This window comes from Rhipicephalus microplus, chromosome 6 (genome assembly GCF_043290135.1).
Source record: "Rhipicephalus microplus isolate Deutch F79 chromosome 6, USDA_Rmic, whole genome shotgun sequence".
Classification (NCBI taxonomy): Eukaryota; Metazoa; Arthropoda; class Arachnida; order Ixodida; family Ixodidae; genus Rhipicephalus; species Rhipicephalus microplus.
The window spans coordinates 190275697-190299251 of record NC_134705.1 but is presented as its reverse complement, the minus strand read 5'-3'; the positions used below and the strand labels follow the sequence as shown (position 1 = coordinate 190299251).

Here is a 23555-nt window from a genome sequence, read left to right as displayed (position 1 = left end):
AATGGCACTGTTGATGACTGCAGCTTAATGGTGGTCTTGAGCTGCGTTCACGTTGTGAATGAAGTCGTGAATGGTGAAAGTTGCAGCCTTTACACTTGTGAAAAAGATACCGCATTTAAGTATTCGTGAAGAAAATGAAAATACATTGAGTAGCAGACGCTTGTTGTTTTGTTAATAGTTCGGGTGATTTGGAATTGTTTTCCAGTCTTGTGAAATCATAACGTACGTTTACTGTTTTATCAACCGAGTACCGTATTTACTCGATTCTACCGCGCCCTTGATTGTAACGCGCACCCATTTTTCTCGCTGGCCCGCACGATCACACCACTCTAAAAAATGACTCCTTACGGGAGCGTCTTCCATTTAAATATGAGGTACGGGGGAAGCTTGTGCCTATCTGACGTGCAATGGAGCATTGCCGTCACTCTAGTTTTACCGTGGCCCGATGTCAGCACGCAAACTTGCTTGTCCCCCTTCTTCTCGACGGTTGTGGTGCCTGGCATGTCGAAGTAAAGAGGCGTCTGATCGGCATTCCCAGTTTGCCCAAGCAGGTAGCCGTTGTTGTGCCGCAAGTTTAGGACGAACCTCTGAAAACTGTGAAGCTTTTCATCATACTGCTCCGGAAACTTTTCGCATATGCCTGTTCCCCTTCGGAGGAAAAAGCCTTTCCTCTTCATAAAGTTAGTTAGCCAGCACTTGCTCGCTTTAAACTGGCTCGGCATTAGACCTTTTTCTAAGGCTAATTGCATAGCCCGCACTTGGAGCAGTTCTGTCGTCACGGGCCTCTGTGCCACTCGCTGCTCAAGCACATACTCGCCGAGCAGCTCTTCAATTTGCGGAAACCGACCCTGCTGTGGTCCACTGGAGCCTTTGCGTGAAGCTTTGCTGTCGACAATCTTCTGCTTTTGTTTCCGCCAGTCCCGCACGCACGTTTCGGGAACTCCGAACGACCGCGATGCGGCCCGATTTCTGTTCGTTTCTGCACACGCGATGACTTTTCTTTTAAAAGCGGCATCATGGTGGACACGAGTTTTTGGAGTCGGCTCTTCCATGCCGTCGATGCTAATGCACTACAAGATGACGAACAGCTCAGCACACGTACGAAGTGCCGCACATGGGAAACACATAGGCAGAAATGGCCGACGCACGTAGGGGGCGGCCATTTTAAAAATGGCAATAGCATGACCGTATTCATTTTTTTTTTTTTTTTGTACTCTGTTCTAACGTGCATGCGATTCATGAACTCGCTTAACCGGAAAAAAGGTGCGCGTTAGATTCGAGTAATTACGGTATGCTAGAATGTTATTTATGCAATAAGAACTAGCATATCAAGCATATTGGTGAATTAGCTGTTCTCTCTCTCTTTCTTACTCTTTTTACGGCCTGGCACGCAGTGTATTTTATGAAATGTGACAAATTACCGACTTGGTTAGATATTATACCTATTATCAACTACTCCTTTGGCAAACCGAGGTTACTTTTGTAATGCGGTACCTGACTTACCCAGTTGGACGTCGTTGCTGCCACAGCTGCTGATATTTTAAATGTAAAGCTCCCATCACGGCACCATCTTCAGCAACCATCTTTTTAATTGTCTGTTTTTAGCAGTTTACACAAGTGTTGTCTGTGAAGTACGTTTCATAATAAATAATAATATCTACGAAATGCTCCAGCGATGTTTCAAACTCCATGAGGTTGTCAGGGAAAATTGTGCTATCTTCATAAATGCAAATGTACTTACTTAAACTAGCATTTTTCTTCTGCTTCAAAAACGCTCTTGGCTTCTCCGCAGTGATACTTTATCTGCTACGAAATCTGCTCCGAAAAGTAAAAGGCCACTTTAGTCAATGGCTTACGCTTTGTCTCTCCTTGTCTGCACATTCTCTGCAGATGGCCATCACAGTCAAAGGCTCCGACCTGCCAATCGTGGCCGTCGACGAGGAGGTCATGCAAAGTCTCAAGGTAAGGCCTGTGTCCTTGCACATAGCCCCCACTCAAGTTTCCTCATGGCTTCAAAGTCAAAAACAAAATCTGCCTAAATAGTAACGTGCATCAAAGCTCCACAAGAAGAAAAATGAAAGGCTTTGAAATTTTAATTGGAAAATTTTTAGAATCAGGCAGAACTCTATTTACACTCACACGTCGTTATAGCAAAGTTGCATTGTACATGAAAATGACTTATATCCAAAAATTCGTCATAAAGGTTTATTCCTAACATCATCTCTCGATTGCAACACTATTTTTCATTCACTTCGTGATAACGGGTATTTCGTTATATCTGAGTTCATCATATCGAGGTTCGAATGTATTCCCATCAAAGCACGCACATGGAAATGCGTAAGTTATCTTTCAAGACGCTGGCGGAATCAATTTGACCGACATGCTACATTTCAGAGGCGAGTCAAATTATATTTTTAGACTCAAGTTTCCACTTCCTGTTGGAAACTACGGAAATTTGCAGCCGAAAAAAAAAAGTAACATTGTTAAGGCATTCATCATTGGGTGAAAAAAAAAAAGGGAGGGGGGGTGTTGCAGTTATGTATGCAGCATGTGGAAGAGCAGAGGTGAGCAACCTTTCGCGGAGGGAGAACGAGTCACCTGAAGCTGACATGGCTTCGGGGGGGATGAGGGGAGGGGGCTGAGAAAAAAAGTGAAGACGCTATGTGGACCAAACGGGAAGCTGGGGGACAATTCCAGTGGGAAGCGACCTTTTTTTTTTTCTCTTCATGTCTAACCCCATTAGAGCTCAAAACTGCCATTGCAGTCTTCAGATATGAAGTGACAAGGGGATTGGAGAGGGTTCCGACGTTTTTCTGGGTGCCGCAGGTTGGCAACCTGCTGCCTCCAGAATCGCAGTCATTATACTGCAGCCCAGAATCCTAATACTGACGCGACGATTGTGTGCGGGCCACAGGTTGTCGATCTTTGTTCATGCTAGCGAACAAATTTGAATCGAGATGTTACAGTTTGCGTGACATTGTTACCACGCTTAAGAAATTTTTCTGAAAGCCCTGACTCTCCAAAATGTATTTTGTAGCAGAGCATTTTGTTTGCTTCACATGTCTGCTGTGCACTGTTTCATACGTCAGGTACGATTCTATATAAGGTAGTGGGACATCTTGTAGCGGATGCATTCGCGTCTTGAAGTGGCGGAGTGATTTTACCATACATAATGTGAAAACGAATCGGTCGCATTTGGAGACTCGTGATGAAAGTCACAACAACCTCCTTACTTTTTTCTTTTTTTTTCCAGCTGGTGATGAGCAAGCGATATGATGCGACTCGCGGTCACCTTGACCTGTCAAACTTTCAAAAGGATGAGTCCCTAAAAGAGCTGAACCTGTACATCACCTTCACGCGGCCGAGCATCTTGTCCATAGCGATCAAGATCATCGTGGAAAACGTTCCCGAGGTGACACATCTTGTACCTATTTCCGAAATTTCTTACCGCATCTGTCAAAGTTGTCACAGGTCTTGCTTGTGGTGAGTTGACAAGAGCGATGCGCTTAAGGGGTCACGTGAACTAGGGCTGACAAATGTAGGCGCTTACTTGTAACTGAGGCTTATTGTGAAAATCAGGAAAAATATACATATAGATCATATTCTAGACATGTTCAAGTGCTGCGATTTTGGGCTGATGAAGTTGCAGTTTTGTATCTATATCAAATAAACATTGCTATGTGAACTTTCAGCGCACCAAAGCAGTTGGGCAGATAGATTCAGCATATCATTACCATGTGAATATGTCACAACAAAGAAAACTGGCAAAGCGTTCCTTTATCACTCCAAGGTAATGATGCCCATGAATGGAATGGAAAAACTGTTTTTGTCCTGCAGGACGCGCGTAGTGGGGGTCTCCCACGTAGGCACCTTGCAATTGAAATCACGTATAGACATGAATGGAACAGTGGCGCTAAAAGTCAAGATAAACAAGTGCGTAATCAATCCAGGTTCCGTTCATGTATATAATTTTTTATTTTCTCTTCTCTTCTTCACTCTAGTCTATGTCTTCCTTCTATGGTACTTCACCCTCACGAGTAATTATTCAATTCCAATTAGCTCTAGCTACCACCATCAAACTAGGCATTCAAACTAGGATATGTAAAGGAAGCAGTGTGCATCCACACACATACAAAAAAAAGTGTAGCTGCATTTTGGTCTGGATTCAAGGAGATAGACTGTAATGTCTCACATAACAAGTATAATTTCTTACCGTGTCTCCAGATTTAACACATTTGTGCTGTGGGTAGGTTTTAGAATGATCTTTGTGGAAAATGTTCACGTGATGGCATGTTCTGTATCTGCCCCTTCCCCCCCTCTTCCGTCCAAAATTTCTTATTTTATCTGCCAAAATCACCAGTTTCGCTGATAGTAGAGCATTCAAACTAAGATACGTAAACGTATTGGTGTGTATCCTACAAAAACAGCTGTAGCTGACGTTGACTTAGAATTGCTAACCGTGTTATCCGTATCAGGCAACTTCAATGCAGTTGGGCTTTAGGTAGCATTTAGGTTATGAGGTGGAAAAGTAGTAATGTGGGCATATTAAATAAATAAGTGCAGCCAACATTTTAGTTGCAACTTTAGGGTAAATACTCTCTGCACTTTAGGGTCGAAAACCATTAGTCTGTTATAATAAAGGAGTGTACGGGTTTACTCTCATAATTCTTATATACTAAGTACATTTATGTGCTGTCGCGCAGGTTCAGACGCTAGACCTGTCGAACAACAAGTTGACCACGCTCTACCCACTCGGTCCCGTTCAGGGTGCGTGCAAGCAGCTGCGTTCCCTCAACTTCGCCAACAACCGGGTAAGTGAACGTGCGGTCTTTCCCAATGGGGGTTGTTTCCTTACAAAAGTACTGCATCAGAAGCTCAAGAAATGGATCATTGTAATGTGTGCATAGTTTTCATTTGTGACCCACTCACGAGAACTCGGATGGGGCACGTCGACTCCCAGCTTGCGCATAATGGGAGCAATGTTACAGCAAGCTTCTAATTAAGCTCGTCAGCAGTGCATTGTTGAAGATTTTCGTTGGTCAAATGGTTACAGAGTGACGTTGAGACAGTCTAGAAAAATGGGGATTGGCTTTTCGAGAGTTGTCTGTCTCTCTAGCCTGGTTTCAGAAGCGTAATGTCAGTGTAAATGCAGTGCCAAGCTCTCTTCGTAGACTTCCTACCTCGATGTTCTTGCTGAGTTTTTCACAACATACTAGTACAGTCGACTCTCATTAATTCAAACTCGAAGGGACCCCTGGATTTTGTTTGAATTATCAGGCTGTTTGAATTATCAGAAGTTCTCATATATGCGACTCTGGGTAGGGTGACAGCACAAATTATGATCAGACATCTATATTCACACTTTTAAGCATCTCTAGATCCTAACTACACAAAAACAGAGAGCGGTGCATGTATGGTCAACAAGTTTATTGACTATCTACTGCTGACTAGACCTTTTAAAAAAATCATGGATGGTCAACTGCTTATTTGCCACATGCGCATTTAGCACAAAGCTCTCGATGCCAGTAAGTGCTGCCAGTTGATTCTGAGAGTTTTCTGTTGTTGTCAGAAATTTTCTCACTTTAGCAATGTACTGGAAAGCCTGTGCAGTTGTCACATTTTCCACTTCCGGTTCTTCTTCACTTTCACTGCTGTGTTGTGCTGGCAGCACCTCTGCCACCAAGTCATCGAGTGTGTCCTCCCTGCACACGTACAGGTTATCATCAGTAGCTGCATAACTGTCGAGGTCGGCAGCTATGTTGTGCGCTTTTAGAGCAGACAGCACTTGGCTTTCATCGTCGCCCTCAGTCTGCAAGCAGTCAAATGAAGTGGCAATGCTGCAGCCAGGTATGCGGAAGGCATGCTCGAAGCAGTTCCTTATTGTTGCTGATGTGACAGCATTCCATGCGTCGGCGAGCATGCCCAACGATGAGAGTAGTGTGACACTGTAAGGCATGTAATTGTCCATACATATCAGCATTCTCTTTAGCAGTGTTTTCCTGTAATTAAGCTTCAAGCATTTGATTACCCCTTGATCCAGGGGCTGGAGGACAGCTGTAGTGTTAGGAGGCAGAAATTCAAGGCGAATTGCTTCCAGCCCCTCCACGTCGCCGTGCGCAGGGCAGTTATCAACAATGAGCAAAATTTTCCTTTTCGCTCGCTTCATTTGCCCATCCAGTTTGCGGAGCCAACCCTCGAACAAAGCTTGCGTCATCCAGGCTCGCGTGTTTCCGTCATATGCAACTGGGAGTGTTCGGACGCCTTTAAAGCACCTGGGACGCTTTGACTTGCCCACAACGAAGAGTTCTGGCTTGTGACTTCCGTCCATATTGGCGCAAACCATGACGGTTAACCGTTCTTTGCTCAGCTTTCCGCCAGTGCAACGCTCTCCCTTGCGACACAAGGTTTGATCGGGCAGGCACTTAAAAAACAGCCCCATTTCGTCGGCATTATATACATCAGCCGGGGAGTATTCAAGCAGCAGGCTTTGAAGTCTAGTCTGCCGCCAGTCAGAAGAAACAGCTTCATCGACCACTGCTGCTTCACCACTCACTGTTTTGAAGGAGAGACCGTGGCGTTCCTTGAACCGAGAAATCCAGCCATCGCTGCACTTGAAATCTTCAATTCCCAAGCGCAAGGAAAGTTCTTCAGCTTTCTCTCGTAGGATTGGCCCATTTATCGGTAAATTGGAGCTCCGTGCGCGCTTGAGCCAAAGAAGCACGGCGTTTTCGAGATCCGGGTACGCAGCTTCCCTAAGCCTTTTCCGATCGGGAGCGAAGCGGCTCGCGTTATTCTGCAGCTTGTCTTTGGCTTTCAGAATGGTTGTGAGAGTACTTTTGGTTATTCCATACTTCAGTGCCACTTCGGTCTTCTTTACCCCAGCGTCGACTTCTTGGATAGCGGCCAATTTCTCTTTTAGGGGTAGTGTCCGATATTTTCCTCGCGGTGACATGGTCGATCGAAAAATGCGCAGCACGTAAGAAAGACGGGCAGACCTGTACGCATTCTGTGGACAGGTCACGTGCTTCGGAGTCGGCCGGCGCCACCGGCACGCCGGAAAAGCAGAGATAAGCCGCGAGCCAGCTTCGTAACCACCGGGCCGTTTTTGTTTTTCGTTTTTTTTTCCACCGCGGCGCGGAATGCTGAGAAATGATTGTGTGGCAAAACCTTTTCCCTTGAAGTTTTAAGGCGCTTATTTTTCAATATCAGACTATTATGATAATCATAAGCACGCAAATTTTCAAATATTGCCGGCAAATCAGCAGAAATTTTCCAGTATGGACAGGCAGAAAGTACGAATTAACCGAATGACGAAGTTTGAATTAAGCGGCTTTTAAATACATTGAAAGCATAGCGAGCCAACCAAAATTTTGAATTTTGTATGAATTAACCGAAAGTTCGAATTATCAGAGTTTGAATTATCGCGAGTCTACTGTATTCCACTTTGAATGATGCAGTGTGCTTAGGACCCTATGGGACTTTGAATCGGGCTTTCTTTTTAATTTTAAAGTTACTGTGGTTTACACTACAAAGCGAATGATAAAAACCTAGGACCTTTTTCTAAACCATTGTTTGGCCAGTGGAGTGGGGTGTATGTCGGGAGGTACGTATAACTGTATAGTATTAGGTAACAGCACATTGAAACAGTGAATACTCCTAAAGGGGAAGGTGGGGGGGGGGGTGTACTTTTGTTGGCATCTTTGTGCTGAAAGGGACGCCCTTTGTGCCCTTCCACTTTTTGTATTTGTGCTTCTCTGATGTATTTTTTCGAGTGGTGTGACAGCAAGAAGATATACAGCCATGCCTCCATGGAATGAATATGGATGTAAGAGCTTATCGTTTGGGACATTCTAAACTAATACCGTAATAGACGTGTCGGTAATACACATTACAAATATATCTTTTTAATGAACTTCGAATTTAGTGCTGCCATTTTTTCTTATATGCAATTTCGTTAATGAGGTTTAAGTGGGTATAAGAATGCGGTATGCCCCCTCCCCCCCTTTTTTTTCACAATCAGATTCTGAAAATGGCTGAGCTAGACAGCATGAAGGGCATGTCGTCTGTCCAAGAGCTCATCCTGGAGGGGAACCCCGTCTGCACGGCGTACAACGACAAGAGCCAGTACATAAGGTAACGTGCCCAAACTTCGCAGAACGTACGTCTAACTTGTATGAAACCATACGAACATTGCTGACACGTTTGTAATTTATTTGCGAACTGAATTGTGGCTCCATGTTTCTGCTCTTACGGTGCTGACTGTTCCGTGCAGTCTGACCAAGGTTTCTTTGAACTTGTGTAGAAACATCTTTCCCCGGCTATGTTTAAGCAGCGTTTGGTCTGGCACATTAGCATACTCTGATTTGAACTTTTGTGTGGCCTTGTATGTACAACGCTACCGGGTGTACAAAGGTTGGCCTTCCTGTCTTCATGCTCTTAGTCTCTATATCAAACTCGTATGCGTTTTCCTCTTTTTTCAACCTTTAATAATAGTGAAGGATGCCTAGTTTCTGACGCAAAATAAATAACTGATGCCAGTGAGGTTCACAGCTGCTGAAAACTTTCTATTGATAATCGTTCAGCTGGGCTCGATCTCTCAAGTGCCATACTTGTGAGTCTGCTTTCTCGGGCCAGGAATCTCACAAAAAAACAGAAAAAAAAAAACAGTTTCATGCGGTGGTTAGTGAAGTCCCCAGCTTTACATGCCTGCCAATGCCTCTTGACGTGTGCGAGCCAGCTCAAAATTTCTCAAAATTTTTCATTCTGCTTTCATGCAAAAATGCAACACAAGTGATGGGTCAATAGGTTATGGTGTAGTCGCACCACCATCCAAATTTCGGTAGCGGTTACTTCAAAGTGCCACTTTGACTGTAGCACCACTTTTCAGGCGACTGTGCTGACTGCTCATAGCAGTCTCGCTGCTTCTAAAGCAAGCGTCCTCAAGCACTGTCGAACAGGACGAGAGAAGCGACGTTTCTGCAGGGGAAATTGCGGGAAGCATTTCGGTTTCATTTTCGACGGGTGCGTCTTGCTCTACGCACCATTATCCGAGCAGCAAGTGCGGCTCTTCGAACGGGCGGAATCGCAAAACGCCGGCCACGACTTCAACTCGTATTGTTGGGTTCAAGTTCTGCCAGCCCAGCCGTAACACTTTCTTTTTTTCAGCAGAGTGAAAAAAGAAAGGGTGAAATGAGAATCTAGCCTATGTTTTAAGAAGTAGTTTTTTCGACTAATTTATTTGCGCGGACTGAGTGCATTGCATTGCAGGGCGCTCGCGATGCTTTGCCGTGTGAAGGTGCTGCGATTTTGCTTTTGCCGTTGCTTTCATCTATCAGTGCTGCTCGCGTTTCACCGTCTCCGAGGAAGTCTCGTGCATAAACAAAGCAAGGCACTCCGAGCTCGGCTTCACGGCCTATGCGGGGGGGGAAACACAAAATGGAGTTGCCTTGCCTTGCCTGCTTCGAAGAAACCGCATCATTTCAAGTTTCAATCAATCTTTCATTCCCCCCCTTTTTTTCACGTTTCTGCCGAAGTATTGCGTCAACTCAAGAACATTGTCCAACAGTCCCCCACCCTCACTTCTCTTTTTGTTTCTTTAAGACGGGCACGGTGACATCTCGAGGCTCATCCGCGGTGGGGAAAGACTCTGCGAACGCTAATTCCCATGTCCGTATCCCTCCCGAGCGTCAAGCTTTCTCTAGAACATCAGAGAACCAGTTTGTTGAGGAATATGAAGAGGAACAAGACTAAAGCAGAGTCTGCGGATCCCCATGACGGCTGGGATGGTCTCTCTGTTTCCCGAGGGCGCCAGCCACCAGGGACCGCCTCGCCTGGTTCGGATGCTTCAGTCTCTGGAGATTGCCGCTGCCCTCGTCACACCGCTGCGAAGACGACCGATTAGCTAGCTTAGAGATGCCTCTCGTGTAAAGATTTTGAAAACTTCTCAGCCCCGGCTCCCGCGTAAATTACTAAGTCACTTCTGTCTCAGATCTTCGATTTGGCAAAGGCTTCTCCACGACCCCGCCCTGCAGAGGCCAATTGAGTTACGGCTCTCTGTGCTTTTGTGAAGAAGACCGCTCCACTACGGTGTTGCCGAGCGAGCAGAGAAGCGGCTTGTGTGCGGACTTCCAGTTACAAGCAGTCAAAGCCGGTCCACCGTGGCTTATGACCATCGGAGAAAGAAGCTGACTGCGCATGCGCAGTCAAAAAGCATAAAAAAAAGGAAGCGGAGAACGGTTTGGTAGATGAAGGAAACGGTGCTGGCAGACGACCGGTTTTTCGCAGCACACCGCTGAGGTTTGCGGGCCCTTGACGATGCGTGCAGAGCATAAAATCTTTGCTCCCACTCTACAGAACTCTTAAAGTGAACTGATGCGCAGTAGCCCATACAAACGTGGCCTGTGCCGCACGGCTACACTGTCCGAGCAGGAGGCCAGCCTCCTGCGAAGCCGGCACGTTCTTCAGCCGCATTTACACGCTCGGCCAGGGTTCCCAAAATTGTAGCTGAATCGGCAGTGACAGTGCCTACTTGAATGTCGCTGCTGTCCGATCCTGGGAAGCATGCCCTTGAGGTCCTGCGTGCAAGCGCTTTTCAAGCAGCGCAAGTCTGCTACAGCAGTGAAAACACACGTTCAGAGATTTGGGAACATCAAAATAAAGAAGAATGTGGAGCAGTGGATTGGCAGCCAGTCTCACACAAACTGCTTTATTCACTTAAATTAAGCTGTTTGCTTTATGATCACTTTTGTGTACAGTGTTAAATGAAGGGGTATAAAATTGTGCTTTCATGTTGCAGTTGCCAAGTGACTTGCATTCGAGTGTGGGGTGTAATACTGCTAATTCAATTGCTAGCCACATGCTGTGCCCCTTCATTTCTTTTTACTGTGCTGTCCTTCACCATCTAATGTGTTGCTCTGGGACATTGTGCCCTGAAATTCATTATTCTTGTTCGATTATCACCGATTCAAGTGCATATTTGGCTTGCATGCAGCGAGATATATTTGGCAGACAGCTGCAGGCCCGATTACTGTGGCAAACTCTGCTACGTGTGCTGATATTTTGTTTTATTGAGTATTGTATGTGATGATTGCAGCTCTTGTGTTGCGTAAGCTCGTTAAACATTACCAGGCCCTGTTGTACTGGTCTTGTAAATTGTGCGTTGAGTCCGTGGATCAAGGAGCAATTCGCATCTTGTGATCGCTCCGTTCACTGAGGTGTGGAATGGACATTTCATAAAGCAGTAGTGGGAGTCGGCGAGGTGTTGATAACTAAAGCCCTTAAAATTTTGAATAGATGATAACTGCACACTGCGTGTCACTTAACTCTTTCCTTACCGCCAGGAAAAGACCCGTTTTCATGTGGTGCAGAAAAAAAAAGTTTATCGTTATATAACAATGTTTTTTTGTTGATTGTAATACACCAAAATGTAGACAAATAAATGCGCTTTTTAATGATATAAATACAAAACATGTGTTTGCAACACAATAGCAGACAAAAAATCCCAAACAACAAATTTCTCGCAACTACCGTAAAAAAATGTGGAAAAGTAAGCATGGTGGGCACAAATATCTCAGTAAAAAAAATTCAAGATATGCGTTTTGTGGCATATTTACATAGCTAACTATCCTAAAAGTTTCAACAGTACACATAAAAAATTGTTAGCACAGCAAAAAAGAAAGTTAGCACTTGTGATTACGGGACAATTTTTTGAGGGTGCAAGAAAAAAAATTTTATCCGCAGATAAAAAATATTTTAGATGTTCCGCAGCCCATGAAAATGTAGAGGAATGAATGGTCTATTTAATTCAATAAATTTAGAACAAGTTTTTATTACACAGTAAGAATAAAAAAATAACAAACAAAAATTCTCAAGGATACAAGTTTTTTTTTTCTTCAAAAAAAGTGGGTGTAACAAACGAAAAGATGGCAATACAAATTCTGAATATACATTGGTTAGGTAGTAGTTACTTCTAAATACCACAGTGGTTACAAGAGTACACGTAAACAACTGTGAGACCACACAAAAATGTTATCCCTTGTGGTGGCGGTGCCACTCACCAAAGCAGTCTCTGGTCGCGATGAAGCACAAGTAAACGCCACACGTTTCCGTCACGCTCAGCATACTGAGGAAGGAGAAAAAAACGTTTTCTTGGCATAACCCCACGTGGGATTAGCCCAGAAAACAACTCTGCTGTGCTCCAATAGAGGTGCAGGCGAGGCAGTTGCACTATCCCCATGTAGATGAGGAGTCCGATGAACTTCATCATTTCATCTGGGGAAACATTTTTCCACGATCCGTCGCGTTCCGAGTACGTTGGTTTCTCGAGAATGTGCGCCCAGGCGTATTTATTTGTGTTCTCGCACATCGCTGTGACGAGTTCCGTTGTGAAAAACGGCAAGAAGAAATCCAGGGCTCGAAGAAACCGACTAGCGCTGCTCCGTCGCGCCATGCCCAGATCGACTCCTGGTTTCCGTCTTGGACAAAACTGCACGCGCTGTGCAGCGGGAGGCATTGAATCGCACCCATAGGATGTAGAGACCCTGCGGATAGAGATAATAACTGTGACAACACGCTCGGTCCCCTCGCAGGCGCTCAACAACGCGATAAATCCCGTAAAAAAAACTCACCGTCGAGCTGACGAAGACGTTCCCGGTGTGTCGATTGCCTCATCGCTGTCGGTGCTAAACTCCGATGATAGGGAATCTTCTTCAGGGCCACTGCTACTACTTTCATCCGAAAAATCTACTGTAACAACACTAGACTCACGAGAAATACGACAATTCCTTTCAGACCCGGCGCGCGACGACGACGCCGTGGCTGCCGCTATCGCCAGACGCTCGCTTATCTTCCAAGCAAGGTCAAAAATCACCGGGTCTCCGGAAACCAAAACCGAAACTGACACGGGTTGTGTGCTTCCTGAGCTTCATTTCAGATGGCGCCTCATGTCCATAGGGCGCGTTGGGGCGCGGGAATTTCAACTTGAACCCATCGATCAGATTGATCGAAATTGAATAGGCGCGGTAAGGAAAGAGTTAAGACAGGCAGTGGGGAAACCCCCGTCTCGCGTTAAATTTCCTTTTTTTCTGCTCTTGCTCTTGTGTTTGGTTCTTAGTGTTTGAACAGTCGCGGTGTGCATGAGCTATGTTGAGGGCCTTGTGTGTGGCGCGAGTCTTGTCTCGGCAGGCTGCTCGCCGTCTCCGGCCGCTCTTGAGGCGGTGGGTTCGGAGGACTGACTGTGCTTCGGCGCGCGCCTGCGCGGCGGCTGGGCCCTGCTCTCTCTTGTCTTTTTGCAGCGCGGTGCGGCAGCGCTTCCCCAAGGTCATCCTGCTGGTACGTGTAGACATATTATTATTATTAATATTATTATTATTATACTTTGCCCGGAATGTTGCTTGTCTGGGAAAGCTTAACAATATGTCACCTGACATCTGACGTTGCCAATTGAAAGAATGCACTTATCATATATACCCTATTTACTCGTATTTACTTTCTTTCGCGGCAAACTGATGAAAAGTTGGGGGTTGCGAAAACGTACGGAGCGGGAAGGAGGAAAAGTGGCCACAAATCGGGATTCTCGTGTTAGTGACTAACTACAAGCTTTGTGAAACTACAAGTTCAACACAAGGCAAGATTTACTTGAGACGCAAAAGCTGCGAGCAAATAGTGGAGTTTTGGAACACCCTATGCAAAGCTTGCGAGCATAGCGTTAGCGTTTGTCACTCAACGGCACCCCGCAAAAGGTTAGCGTATAACGTCAACCTTGTGCTGATGGCCATCTAACATGGAACCGTTCGCAGTTGCTTTCCAACGAAATAAAGCTTTACCGTTCATCCCAGTCTTCTGCCCACGGAAGGCTGAGCGCGTCTTGGTACTTTTCAGCTGCCAGTGCTGCCATTGCCAGTAGCGAACACAAAATTAGTCGCCTCCAAAGTGCCTACCGGCGGCCCTGTTGCCGTCATTTAGTCCAAGATCAATCACTTTCAACTTGAAAAGCAGCCATACAGCTTCTATATTGCCCCATAACGTAACTACAGAACGGACACTGTGTACATTGACATGCTGTAACGCACACTTAGCGCTTTGGATTGGATTGAATTGGAGCACCGTGCGATGATAGTAAGCATAGTGCTTAAGAGGTGGCCCCCGACTGTTGTGCGCTGTCTTCTGTGGTTAGAAGGGGCACACGACATATCAGCTGCAATTACTCGCAGATAAAAACAAAAATCATTTTTCTTGGGCAATGTGGGGGTGCGAGAATTGTGGGAGTGTGAAGGTTACTCGAGTAAATACAGTACCACATTTACTCAATTGTAACGCAGCCATGATTGTAAGGCGAGGGGCGAATTTACAGGTCACTAGTGAACGGACTGCGAGCTGCAGCTTTGAGACCGCCCGTTTTTATATTGTTCATTACCGTTAAGAAATCATAACTGAATCGATTAGGCAGACATTGTACTTGTGGCTAAGGTCTGCGAGAAAGAAGTTCCATTACAAAGTGCTGTTCCTGGTTCTTTTTGTGATTTGCAGGACCACAACGAGCTACCCCCTCCCATATCGTTCGACCTGGGCCTGGAGGAAACGATTCCTCCTTCAAAGGTTAGCATAGGGATTTTTTTCTGATGAAGTAGTTACCGTTTGTTTGACGTTTCTTTTTTTTTCTTTTTCTTTTTTTTAATTTTACTTTTTAGAGGAAGTGCATGCGGGATTTTCTTTTCGCTAAAGCAAACACAAGTACGGGAGTGCTTTGTAGGAAGGTGTAGCTGGCGTTGCATGATTATTCGAAATTCCAGATGCAGATGAGGTGCTCATTGATACAGGAAGGCGAGAAGTGTTTATTTCTGTTTGCAGAAGAGGTAACACTTGTATTTACAATGAAGTCGCATCTAACACAAAGTGACTTCCTTATGTATGAAAATTCATTGTAAACATACATTTGTAACACTATTTATGACAAGATAATCCATTAATATTGTTGTAACTTGTAATTTGTTATGTCTGTGTTCATTATATCGAGGTATGAATGTATTTGTATGCACTTAAATAACTTCAGGAAAGCTGGATGTAGTTAACACAGATGGTGCTAGTTAGTGCCGGATATAATTGAAGTATTTAAGTTTTTATCACCAGCCACGTCCTGTAACTAATATACGTGGATTGCAACTATGAGTTTATAACGAAGGCAGTTGTGTATTGAGTTTTGCTGTAGTACCAAGGTTCAGTTGTACTTATTTACCAACTGAAGGAAATAAAAAAAAAAAAACTTTCAATGAAAGCTGCATTTTTCAGACTTATATGGAGGTGGATTACTTGTTGCGCTATCTGCAAACAAGTCTTTTTTGTTTCATAGATCACTAAAAGGCAGATCAGAGGAACACGTCGTATTTAGTAGTTAGCTGCGGCGGTGATTTTGTTCAGCCTGCTAGTGATTGTCAATGAACATGGCAGAGTGCGAGTTGATCCTTAGAGGAGTACTGCCGACCCTTCCCAGACAAACAACCCTTCCGTTGCACATACTTTCTTCAGCTCATTTTTTTACTCTTGCTGCTCTTTCTTTGCAGCCAAGCTATTTCCCCTCGGAGGACGTGAAGCAGATCGTGGTGCAGTTCCTGGAACAGTGAGTATCGACTCACGATCCCCACATTGGGTGGTGGGTACATGTGTGTGTGCACAGGCTCGTATGTCACAGTTTTGGGCAAGACGTTTCGCTAGTGAACTGTAGCTGTAAGACTAAACTCACCACTGCCGCTGTTGAGGCCATCCAGGGTAAAGGAATGCCGTTCCACCTAAGAAGACCCTGCTGCCTTTGTTTTTACATTGAAGGCGGGTTTCGGGCATATTGCATCACCGGGCAAACCAGTGCGTGGAACGATTTTCAGCACCCTACTGCCGCCGCAGAGCATGGCGACGGTGCTTCACGGCACTCCCGCGTCCCTATAGTTTATGACGTAGGGATCATGCTAGCGCTACTATCGGCAGTTGCCTCTGTGTTCGCTACGGGTTGGACGCTCGTTCTCAACGCGGAGGAAGAACAGCGAGAGTTGAAGGAGAGCCAACATGCACAGAAGCGTGAACGGATTGAAAATGATGTGAGGTTGCTGCCACTGGTGTCGCTGACTTCTGTGCTTACAGCTGTGGGAGGGCTCTGAATATCTTTACAATCGATTTGTCTCGCTCGTTTGCCTTCTGCGATCCAAAGCGTCCGCTGCTAGACTATAACCTCTCACTCCGTCTCCCCCAGGTATTTCACCATATTTGACTCGAAGAGCAGGGGCGGCTTGATAGACGCCTACCACGACGACGTAAGTTGTCACCGCCCACTCCTTCTCTTGCTTTTTGTTCCATCTCAAACGGAGCATAATGGAATTACTTTTGCCGCATATGCAAGAAACTCTAGACGTGCATCAGCATGGTGTAGTGCGGCAAAGTTCTTGCGAGCGTGCTCGTTGTGAACTGGTACCATCAGTAACCTACCAAGTTACTGTCGGAATTCTGAGAATTTTGCCTAAAACTTCAGGATTATGTGAGTAAATTAATTCGAGGATTACACAAGAACTTTGCCTGAATTCTGTGAAAATTGTAATGATAAAACTTGCCATACAAAAGGAACTGTTCGTTTGCTTTCAATTTAGGTATAACGCTGATTTTTAATTTGGCCAGCACATATTACAAATTGCGTCTCAATATGGGCATTTTTTTTTTGTAAGGTTTAGCAACTTGAGGGGTCTAAAGATATTTTTTTCACTGAACTTACCTTCGGTGAAGTAAGTATTTATTGCTTAGATATTCACATAAACTGCAGCATTGCCATTGAGAAAACGCAAACGTGGAGGCAGAAAAATTGCACTAATATTACCCAGTTTCAAACACTTTACACAGGCCCATTTACTTAATATGTATAAACCAAATTTGGTATAGAAAGAAGAAGCCATACATTTAAAATAAATGTTCTCACAGTCAACGCTCAGACATCTTTATGGGAGTTAGCAAGACAACCACGTGGACCAAAAAATTTCTTTTTTCTCAGCCTGGTCATCTAAACCTGCTGGTTTCTTATAACAAAAGTTCATTCCTTTTCCTCCTCCGAAGTATTCTAGCAATTCACTGTTTTCAATGCAGTACATCAGTACAATTTCTTTCTTATACATTTGAGCTGGTCACCAAAATGGCTCAGACGTTTGCCATGGAATGACCTCTAACTTAAATGAATTCCTGGCTTTTAGATAGCTATATTTTCAATGTACACTCAGACTTCATTATAACAAAGTTGCATCTTACGCAAACATAAGTGTTATATCTGAAAATTCGTTATGAAGGTTTATTCCTAACACTATATTTATTGCAAAACTACTTGTCATTTGCTTCACTATAACTAGTATTCTGTTGTATCCGTGTTCGGTTTATCGAGGTTAAAATGTATTTAAATGAAAAGAATTCAAACTGCACTATTTGGTTAATCCTGTTATTTTATATATTGTGCTTATTTCGTACTAAAAATTTTAGCTGCCATTCTTCTTTCTTGCCAACTGCTTGCATTTGCATATTTTCAAAATCGCCAAAAATGAAGCATGATTGCCTCCCTGGACTTGTCAAACTACTAACCATAAACAGAAAGAAAAAAAAAAGGAGAAAAGGGAAGTAAAAGATGTGGAAAAATGCACGTGGTAATCTGTTATCTCTCCTTTTATTATCACGTTTCCCCCGAGCTACATTTACCGTATAAACGTGTGTAAGGGCTGCACTTTTTTTTCAGGAAGTGAGGGCTAATTTTCAGGGTGCGGCCCATACACGGAACTTTTTTTTTTGGTGAACTAAAAACAACGTACCATTTAGTGAACGAATAGCGTTTATTGCAGTATGCCGCGTGTGCGCTTAATCGTCGTCACTCGACGAGTCCTCTAACTCGGAGTTCGAGATGGTGTGTTGCGGAGCACCATCATTCCACAAACAGTCATCTTCGGTGCCATCCAGGCTGTTGGATATCCCAGTGGCTTTAAAACTTCGGGATACAATGTCCGTCGTCACCAAGCTCCACGCCGACAATACTCAACCAAGAACAGTAGCAAACGGTGCCCTCTTCAGCCGTCCGGTCGGCGTCTGCTCATGGTTGCCGGTTGCCATCCATTCCGTGTAGAGTCTTCGGAATTCAACTTTGAACGGTCGATTCACGCTCACATCCAATGGTTGCAACATTCCTGTGAGGCCGCCTAGAATCACGGCCATGTCTGTGCCGACACGGCGCAGCTGCTCCTTCACCTTATCGGTAAGGTGGCCGCGGAAACTATCCAATACTAAAAGTGAATGTTTGGCCAACAAAGCTCCCGGTCTGTTCTGCCAAACACTTTTCACCCAGTCTAGCACCATATCATCGTTCATCCATCCCTTCTCTTGGGCTCTATGATGCCCTTGGGGAAAACTTCGTTGGGAATTCTTTTCCTTTTCAAAACAACGTACGGGGGCAGCTTCCGCCCGTCCACGGTCACACAAAGCATCACGGTGCAGTGTTGGCGCTCAGCGCCGGTGGTCCGCACGGCGACACTCTTCTTGCCTTTTACTTCGACTGTGTAGTTCTCGGGGGAGTCAAACCACACAGGAGTTTGATCAGCGTTCGCTATTTGCGACAACAAATAACTGTGCTGATGGCGCAGGCCGATGACATGCTTGTGAAAATTAAGCACCTTGTCGGTATAGCCTTCTGGCAGCCGCTGGCACAGCGTGGTCCTTCGCCGAAAGGAGAGTCCCTTCCTTTTCAGAAACCTTCGCACCCAGCCAGCACTAGCCTTGAAATCCCCGGCCGGTATATTTTTCGCACGTGCCAAGGCTAGTGCCTTCATGCGCAGCATGTCTGTAGTGAGCGCAAAACCATCGTTCCGCACCTCAGTCACATAGCGGAGCAACTCTTGTTCCAAATCAGGATACTTGCACTGTTTTCCTCGAAAAGCGCGCTTTTTGATGTTGGTGTTCTGCAAGGCTTTCTTCTGGGCGCACCAATGTTGAACACACTTCTCGTCAACGTCGAATTTTCTGCCGGCGGCCCGTTTCCCAAGCTCGAGAGCAAACTCGATCACCTTCAACTTATAGCCAGCTGTATAGCTATTCAGCTGCTTGCCCATCGTGCCAAAACGTAAACGTCCCGCATAAAACTAGCTAGAGTCCCAGAGTCATTCAACGGTGCGCAAAACTCGAGCACATGGCAGGCTGAACAGCACAATGACCAACAACGCACAAATACCAAAGTTGGTGATGCTAATGCCGAAATGGATAGCGCGTTTGTATAGAAGTGTCAAAAGTTAAAGATAAAATCCCGCTTTAACCTTTAGTTGGCGGGTGTATGAACACTACTGAAAAAACTAAAAATTTTTAGCCAACTTTATGAACATATTAGCATGAAGAAAACCAAAAAATTATTCTAATGATGTACTATATGGTGATGATGAGAATTGCGTTCTCTAACGCCATCTACTGACAACGCCTAGTAGCTCATACACGCGCGCGCATTTTGAATACGCATGGGTCAAGAAAAGTGCGGATGCGGCCCTTACACACAACTTTTTTTTTTTTAATATGTGCTTCTTAAAAACAGGAAGCGGCCCTTACACGGGTGTGGCCCTTACATGTGTGTATACGGTATGTTCGCACCTGATAATTCAAATACAATTCTTAATTAAATCCTGCCCTCAAGTCGGAATTGCTGAGTTTGTTGTATATTCTTTAAAACATCGGGTTCCTCATGCTACCCTTTTTGTGGAGCTCACTGATAAATCAATTCAAGTACCTTAATTCTTCTCGTTAATTGTTTTCTTTGTCTTGTCGTTTCAGGCAATCTTCTCCATGAGTTCTTCTAAGCTTCCGCAAACAAAGTATGTTCTCTTTTGTCTTTTTTGTCGGTTTATGTCTGCCTCAGTACAAAAGATACCTTTCGATGCATTTTAAACTGCTCTAGTGTTCTACCAAATGAGATTGTACTCAATTGCAACAGTTTTGTCTGTTGGGCTTACAATACAGAGTAATATCACATGATGCTAACCAGTTTGCAATCTGTCCCTGTATCCTAATGATGAGTGAGCTAGATTAGCTATGATTAGCTATAGTCAGATACTACTTCAGATACTGGAGAGGCCCCGCCCAGTTGATCCAAGCCTGGCGGCTGATCTCCTCCGCACCCAAAAAATAATCTTGCCTGTGCACTTTGCAATGTTTTCGAAAGGGAGCGTCCCGCCACCCACCTCGTGAAGCCAATCTAGAGTATGCGTCAATTAGGGCAGGCTTGCATGCATTTGTTTTTGAGAAGGAGATGCTGCATAATTGTAAAGTTCAAATCTGCATCATTTCTTCTCTGCCGCTGCTCATTGAGCAAAGCAAGTCCTTAAGCACCGGTTAAAGGCTGAATGCCAAACACCCGGTGTGCTTTGACTTAGGCACACGTTAAAGAACTCCAGGTAGTTCAAGTCTACGGACCCCTCCCCTGTGTTCCTTTGTTAGCACTGTAGTTTGGGACATAAAGCCCCAATAGGTATTATTATCGTTACAATGAGGCTTGAGTTTATTCATACACAATTTAAACTGAATACAATCGTTATTTCATGTTATCCTTGTGTCTCGCGGCTTAAACACTTCTTTGTTCTATTTCAGGCATGATGCCAGGGAATTCATGAGAGACAGCAGAAACATCATGAAGGTGACAAATACAGGTGCGTAGAACACAGCGTATTTACTTGAGTCTGCACCGACCCTGATTCTAAGCTGACATACTAAAGTCGAAAGCCCGAAAAAACAAAAAAAAAACAACTTATCTCGAACGTAAGCGGAACGAAACAGCAAAGACAGCACTCTCAAAGAGAAAACATTTATTGAACATAAAGATGAAACAAAGCATGCTGCAAATAGCTCAAGAAACATACAGGTGCTAGTTTTTTTTTTTTTTTTTTTTCGCTTTGCTTCTAGTTATTTGCATCATAGAGATGCCGCGCTCATTCGGAGTCGTCGTTGTCGCTGACTTCTTTGTCGCTGTCTTCAAACAGTGCACAATTCTTGGTGCCTTCAAGTACATTGGATATGCCGCACTTTTTAAAAGAGTGCACAATGTTTCTGGGATGTCGTCCTATGCTGCAGCCCCTCCAGCAACGCACATTTTTTATTGTCCACTATAAAGTCCCGCCCAACTTGAATGTTGGACGATGACTCTACAGCTAGAACAACTTTCCTTTTATAAGCGGCACTATCATGCCATTGGCTGCGATTGAGCTACGCCACACACAGACTACTCGAAGTGCGACTCGAAATGACAAACGGCCCGCCTCAACACTCACCTCAAAGATCAAAATGGAGGCCTCGAGTGTGTACTTTAGCCAGTTGTTGGCTCGACTACTAACAGCTATATGAAAAATGGCGCGTTTTTCAAAATCCTCGAATGAATACTTTTTTCTTCCCTGGAAGTCGCTCTTCTCTTTACAATCATGGTCGCGTTACAATCGAAGTGAACATGTTATAAGGTTTGCAACAACTAGGTATTTGCTTCAGCAATTTGACTGTGCGAAATATTTATAAAGTGTTCAAAAAGCATTCGTATTTACGAACAGCTCGCATTCGATTTCAAAGACAGAATCAAACGAGCTGCTATACTATTTGATTCTATACTAATTGATTGCTCAAGATTTTCAAATATTTGCACACTTTTTGCAGTAAAATAGTGATTTGCGTGATTTTTGTGCACATTCTTGGCTGTACCGTTTTGCTTGCTTATAGGCCTTCTCATTGCTGTTCTTGGACTTGGCGCCCCATCAGTTCATGAATTGGAATTTCTCTTCTTCCAGAGTCGAGACGAGAAAAACTCAAGACGGGGCGGGTCAACGTCGTTTCTTTTCTCGACCAGCTGCCCGAGACGCGCCACGACCCCAGTTCGTTCACCGTCGACATCCCCCTTGTGACGGTATGTTCTTTTGACCTTTTTATTCATGATGTGTCGTTCTCTCATTTTGTGCACTCTTAAAAGGAAAGGGCATTTGCATCTCTTAGCTGTGGACCAACAGTTATCATATGGCTTTGGCTTGCCTTTCCTTTTTCAAAAACTGTGCCCTCCACGTTTCAATTATATCTTGTAACCTGCACACCGTTAGTTACCAGGTTTGACTTGGTGCATCGCAATAACACAAAAAAAGGACTGGAAATAATTGTGTAGCTTTGCCCCTAATGCTGTAACTCTTCTCATATACACTCAAACCTTGATATAACAAGCCTGCATATAACAAATTACAGTTATAACAAAGCAAATTACTTTTAAAAGTAGTCTTGCAATAGAAATAGTGTTAGAAGTAAACCTTTATAACCAATTTTTGGATATAACGAACTTACTTTTGCACAAGATGCAACTTTGTAATAACAAGGTCTAAGCGTAAATTTTTCTGTGCTTTCCCGATTGCAATTTCGTTGTGCTTATTTCTTTGCTCTATTTTATGCTGAGGTGCCGTTGCAGGCACTCGGGGTGGTGTCTACTTTCTAACGACTTAACCTTTATTTTTGCAGCCATCTTTGATGTGCTTCACGGTGTTTGGAATCTTGAGAGTCGGTGAGTGGCCATTTCTTGTTTTTTGTGTGCTTTCTAGACTCAACAATAATGGTTACAGTATTTTATTGAAAGTTGAACACACTTAAAAATGGCTTACCTCTAGTCTTCATTGCCCTGCAAACCTGCAGCTGTGCTTAAGAATTTGTTGGAAGTTTTATCTATCTTGATCAAACTTGCTGAGTTTATGTCTATTTATATTTCGATTTCAAATGCAAATATTTCTCTAGTACACAACAGTATATGCAGTTAACATATCATTTCATGTGCCTTTGTATGAGCAATAATTTTTTCCAAAACTCAGAAAGAAAGCAAGAATGGATGCTATAAATTCGTTTAATCAAAGCGTTCTACCGTATTTACTCGCATAATCCTTGCACTTTTTTTGCCGGAAAACAGATGAAAAGTTGGGAGGTGCGAGAATTACGCGGGGGAAACTTTCTACGAAAACGTACAGAGCGAAAAAGAAAACGAAGTGGCCACAAATGGGATTCCCACACCAACTAACAGCAAGCTTTAAGAAGTACTAATTAAAACTTACCTCAACAATAAAAGCAGAGGTTCAACACAAGACAAGATTTAATTGAGACACAAAAAGTGGAAGCAAATAGTCGAGAATCAAAATACCATACGCAAAGCTTGAGGACGTTGCGGGTGTAGCAATAGCGTTCGTCGCTCAACAGGAGCCCTTAAAAGGTAAGCGTGGGACGTCAGTATTGGGCTGATGGCTATTTAACAGAATTGTCCGCAGTTTCCTTCTTAAGAAATAAAGTTTACCATCAATCCCAAGGGCCTACCGGCGGCCCTGTTGCCGGTCTTTAGTGCATGATCTATCACTTGCAACTTGAAAGCAGCCGTACAGCTTCAGTATAGCCTCATAACTTGACAAGGTTACCAACGCAACGTACAAAACACGCAGCAACGCGCACTGGCCACTTCGGCTCAGCTTGAGTTGGATTGAATTTCTGTGCAATAGTACGCTTGATGCTTAAGAGAT

General features: G+C 44.2%; 1 protein-coding gene across 1 annotated transcript in view; it reads left to right on the top strand.

Moving 5' to 3' along the window:
• Window positions 1–23555, top strand: part of LOC119166954 (nuclear RNA export factor 1-like) — a 42001-nt gene that overhangs the window by 11185 nt on the left and 7261 nt on the right. The window contains exons 8-19 of the mRNA XM_037418349.2: window positions 1891–1962; window positions 3254–3412; window positions 4704–4811; window positions 8021–8133; window positions 13293–13329; window positions 14527–14595; window positions 15558–15613; window positions 16238–16298; window positions 19816–19856; window positions 20629–20687; window positions 21810–21925; window positions 22519–22561. Of these exons, the coding sequence (XP_037274246.2) occupies window positions 1891–1962; window positions 3254–3412; window positions 4704–4811; window positions 8021–8133; window positions 13293–13329; window positions 14527–14595; window positions 15558–15613; window positions 16238–16298; window positions 19816–19856; window positions 20629–20687; window positions 21810–21925; window positions 22519–22561 (934 nt within the window). The remainder of the gene's footprint in view (window positions 1–1890; window positions 1963–3253; window positions 3413–4703; window positions 4812–8020; window positions 8134–13292; window positions 13330–14526; window positions 14596–15557; window positions 15614–16237; window positions 16299–19815; window positions 19857–20628; window positions 20688–21809; window positions 21926–22518; window positions 22562–23555) is intronic.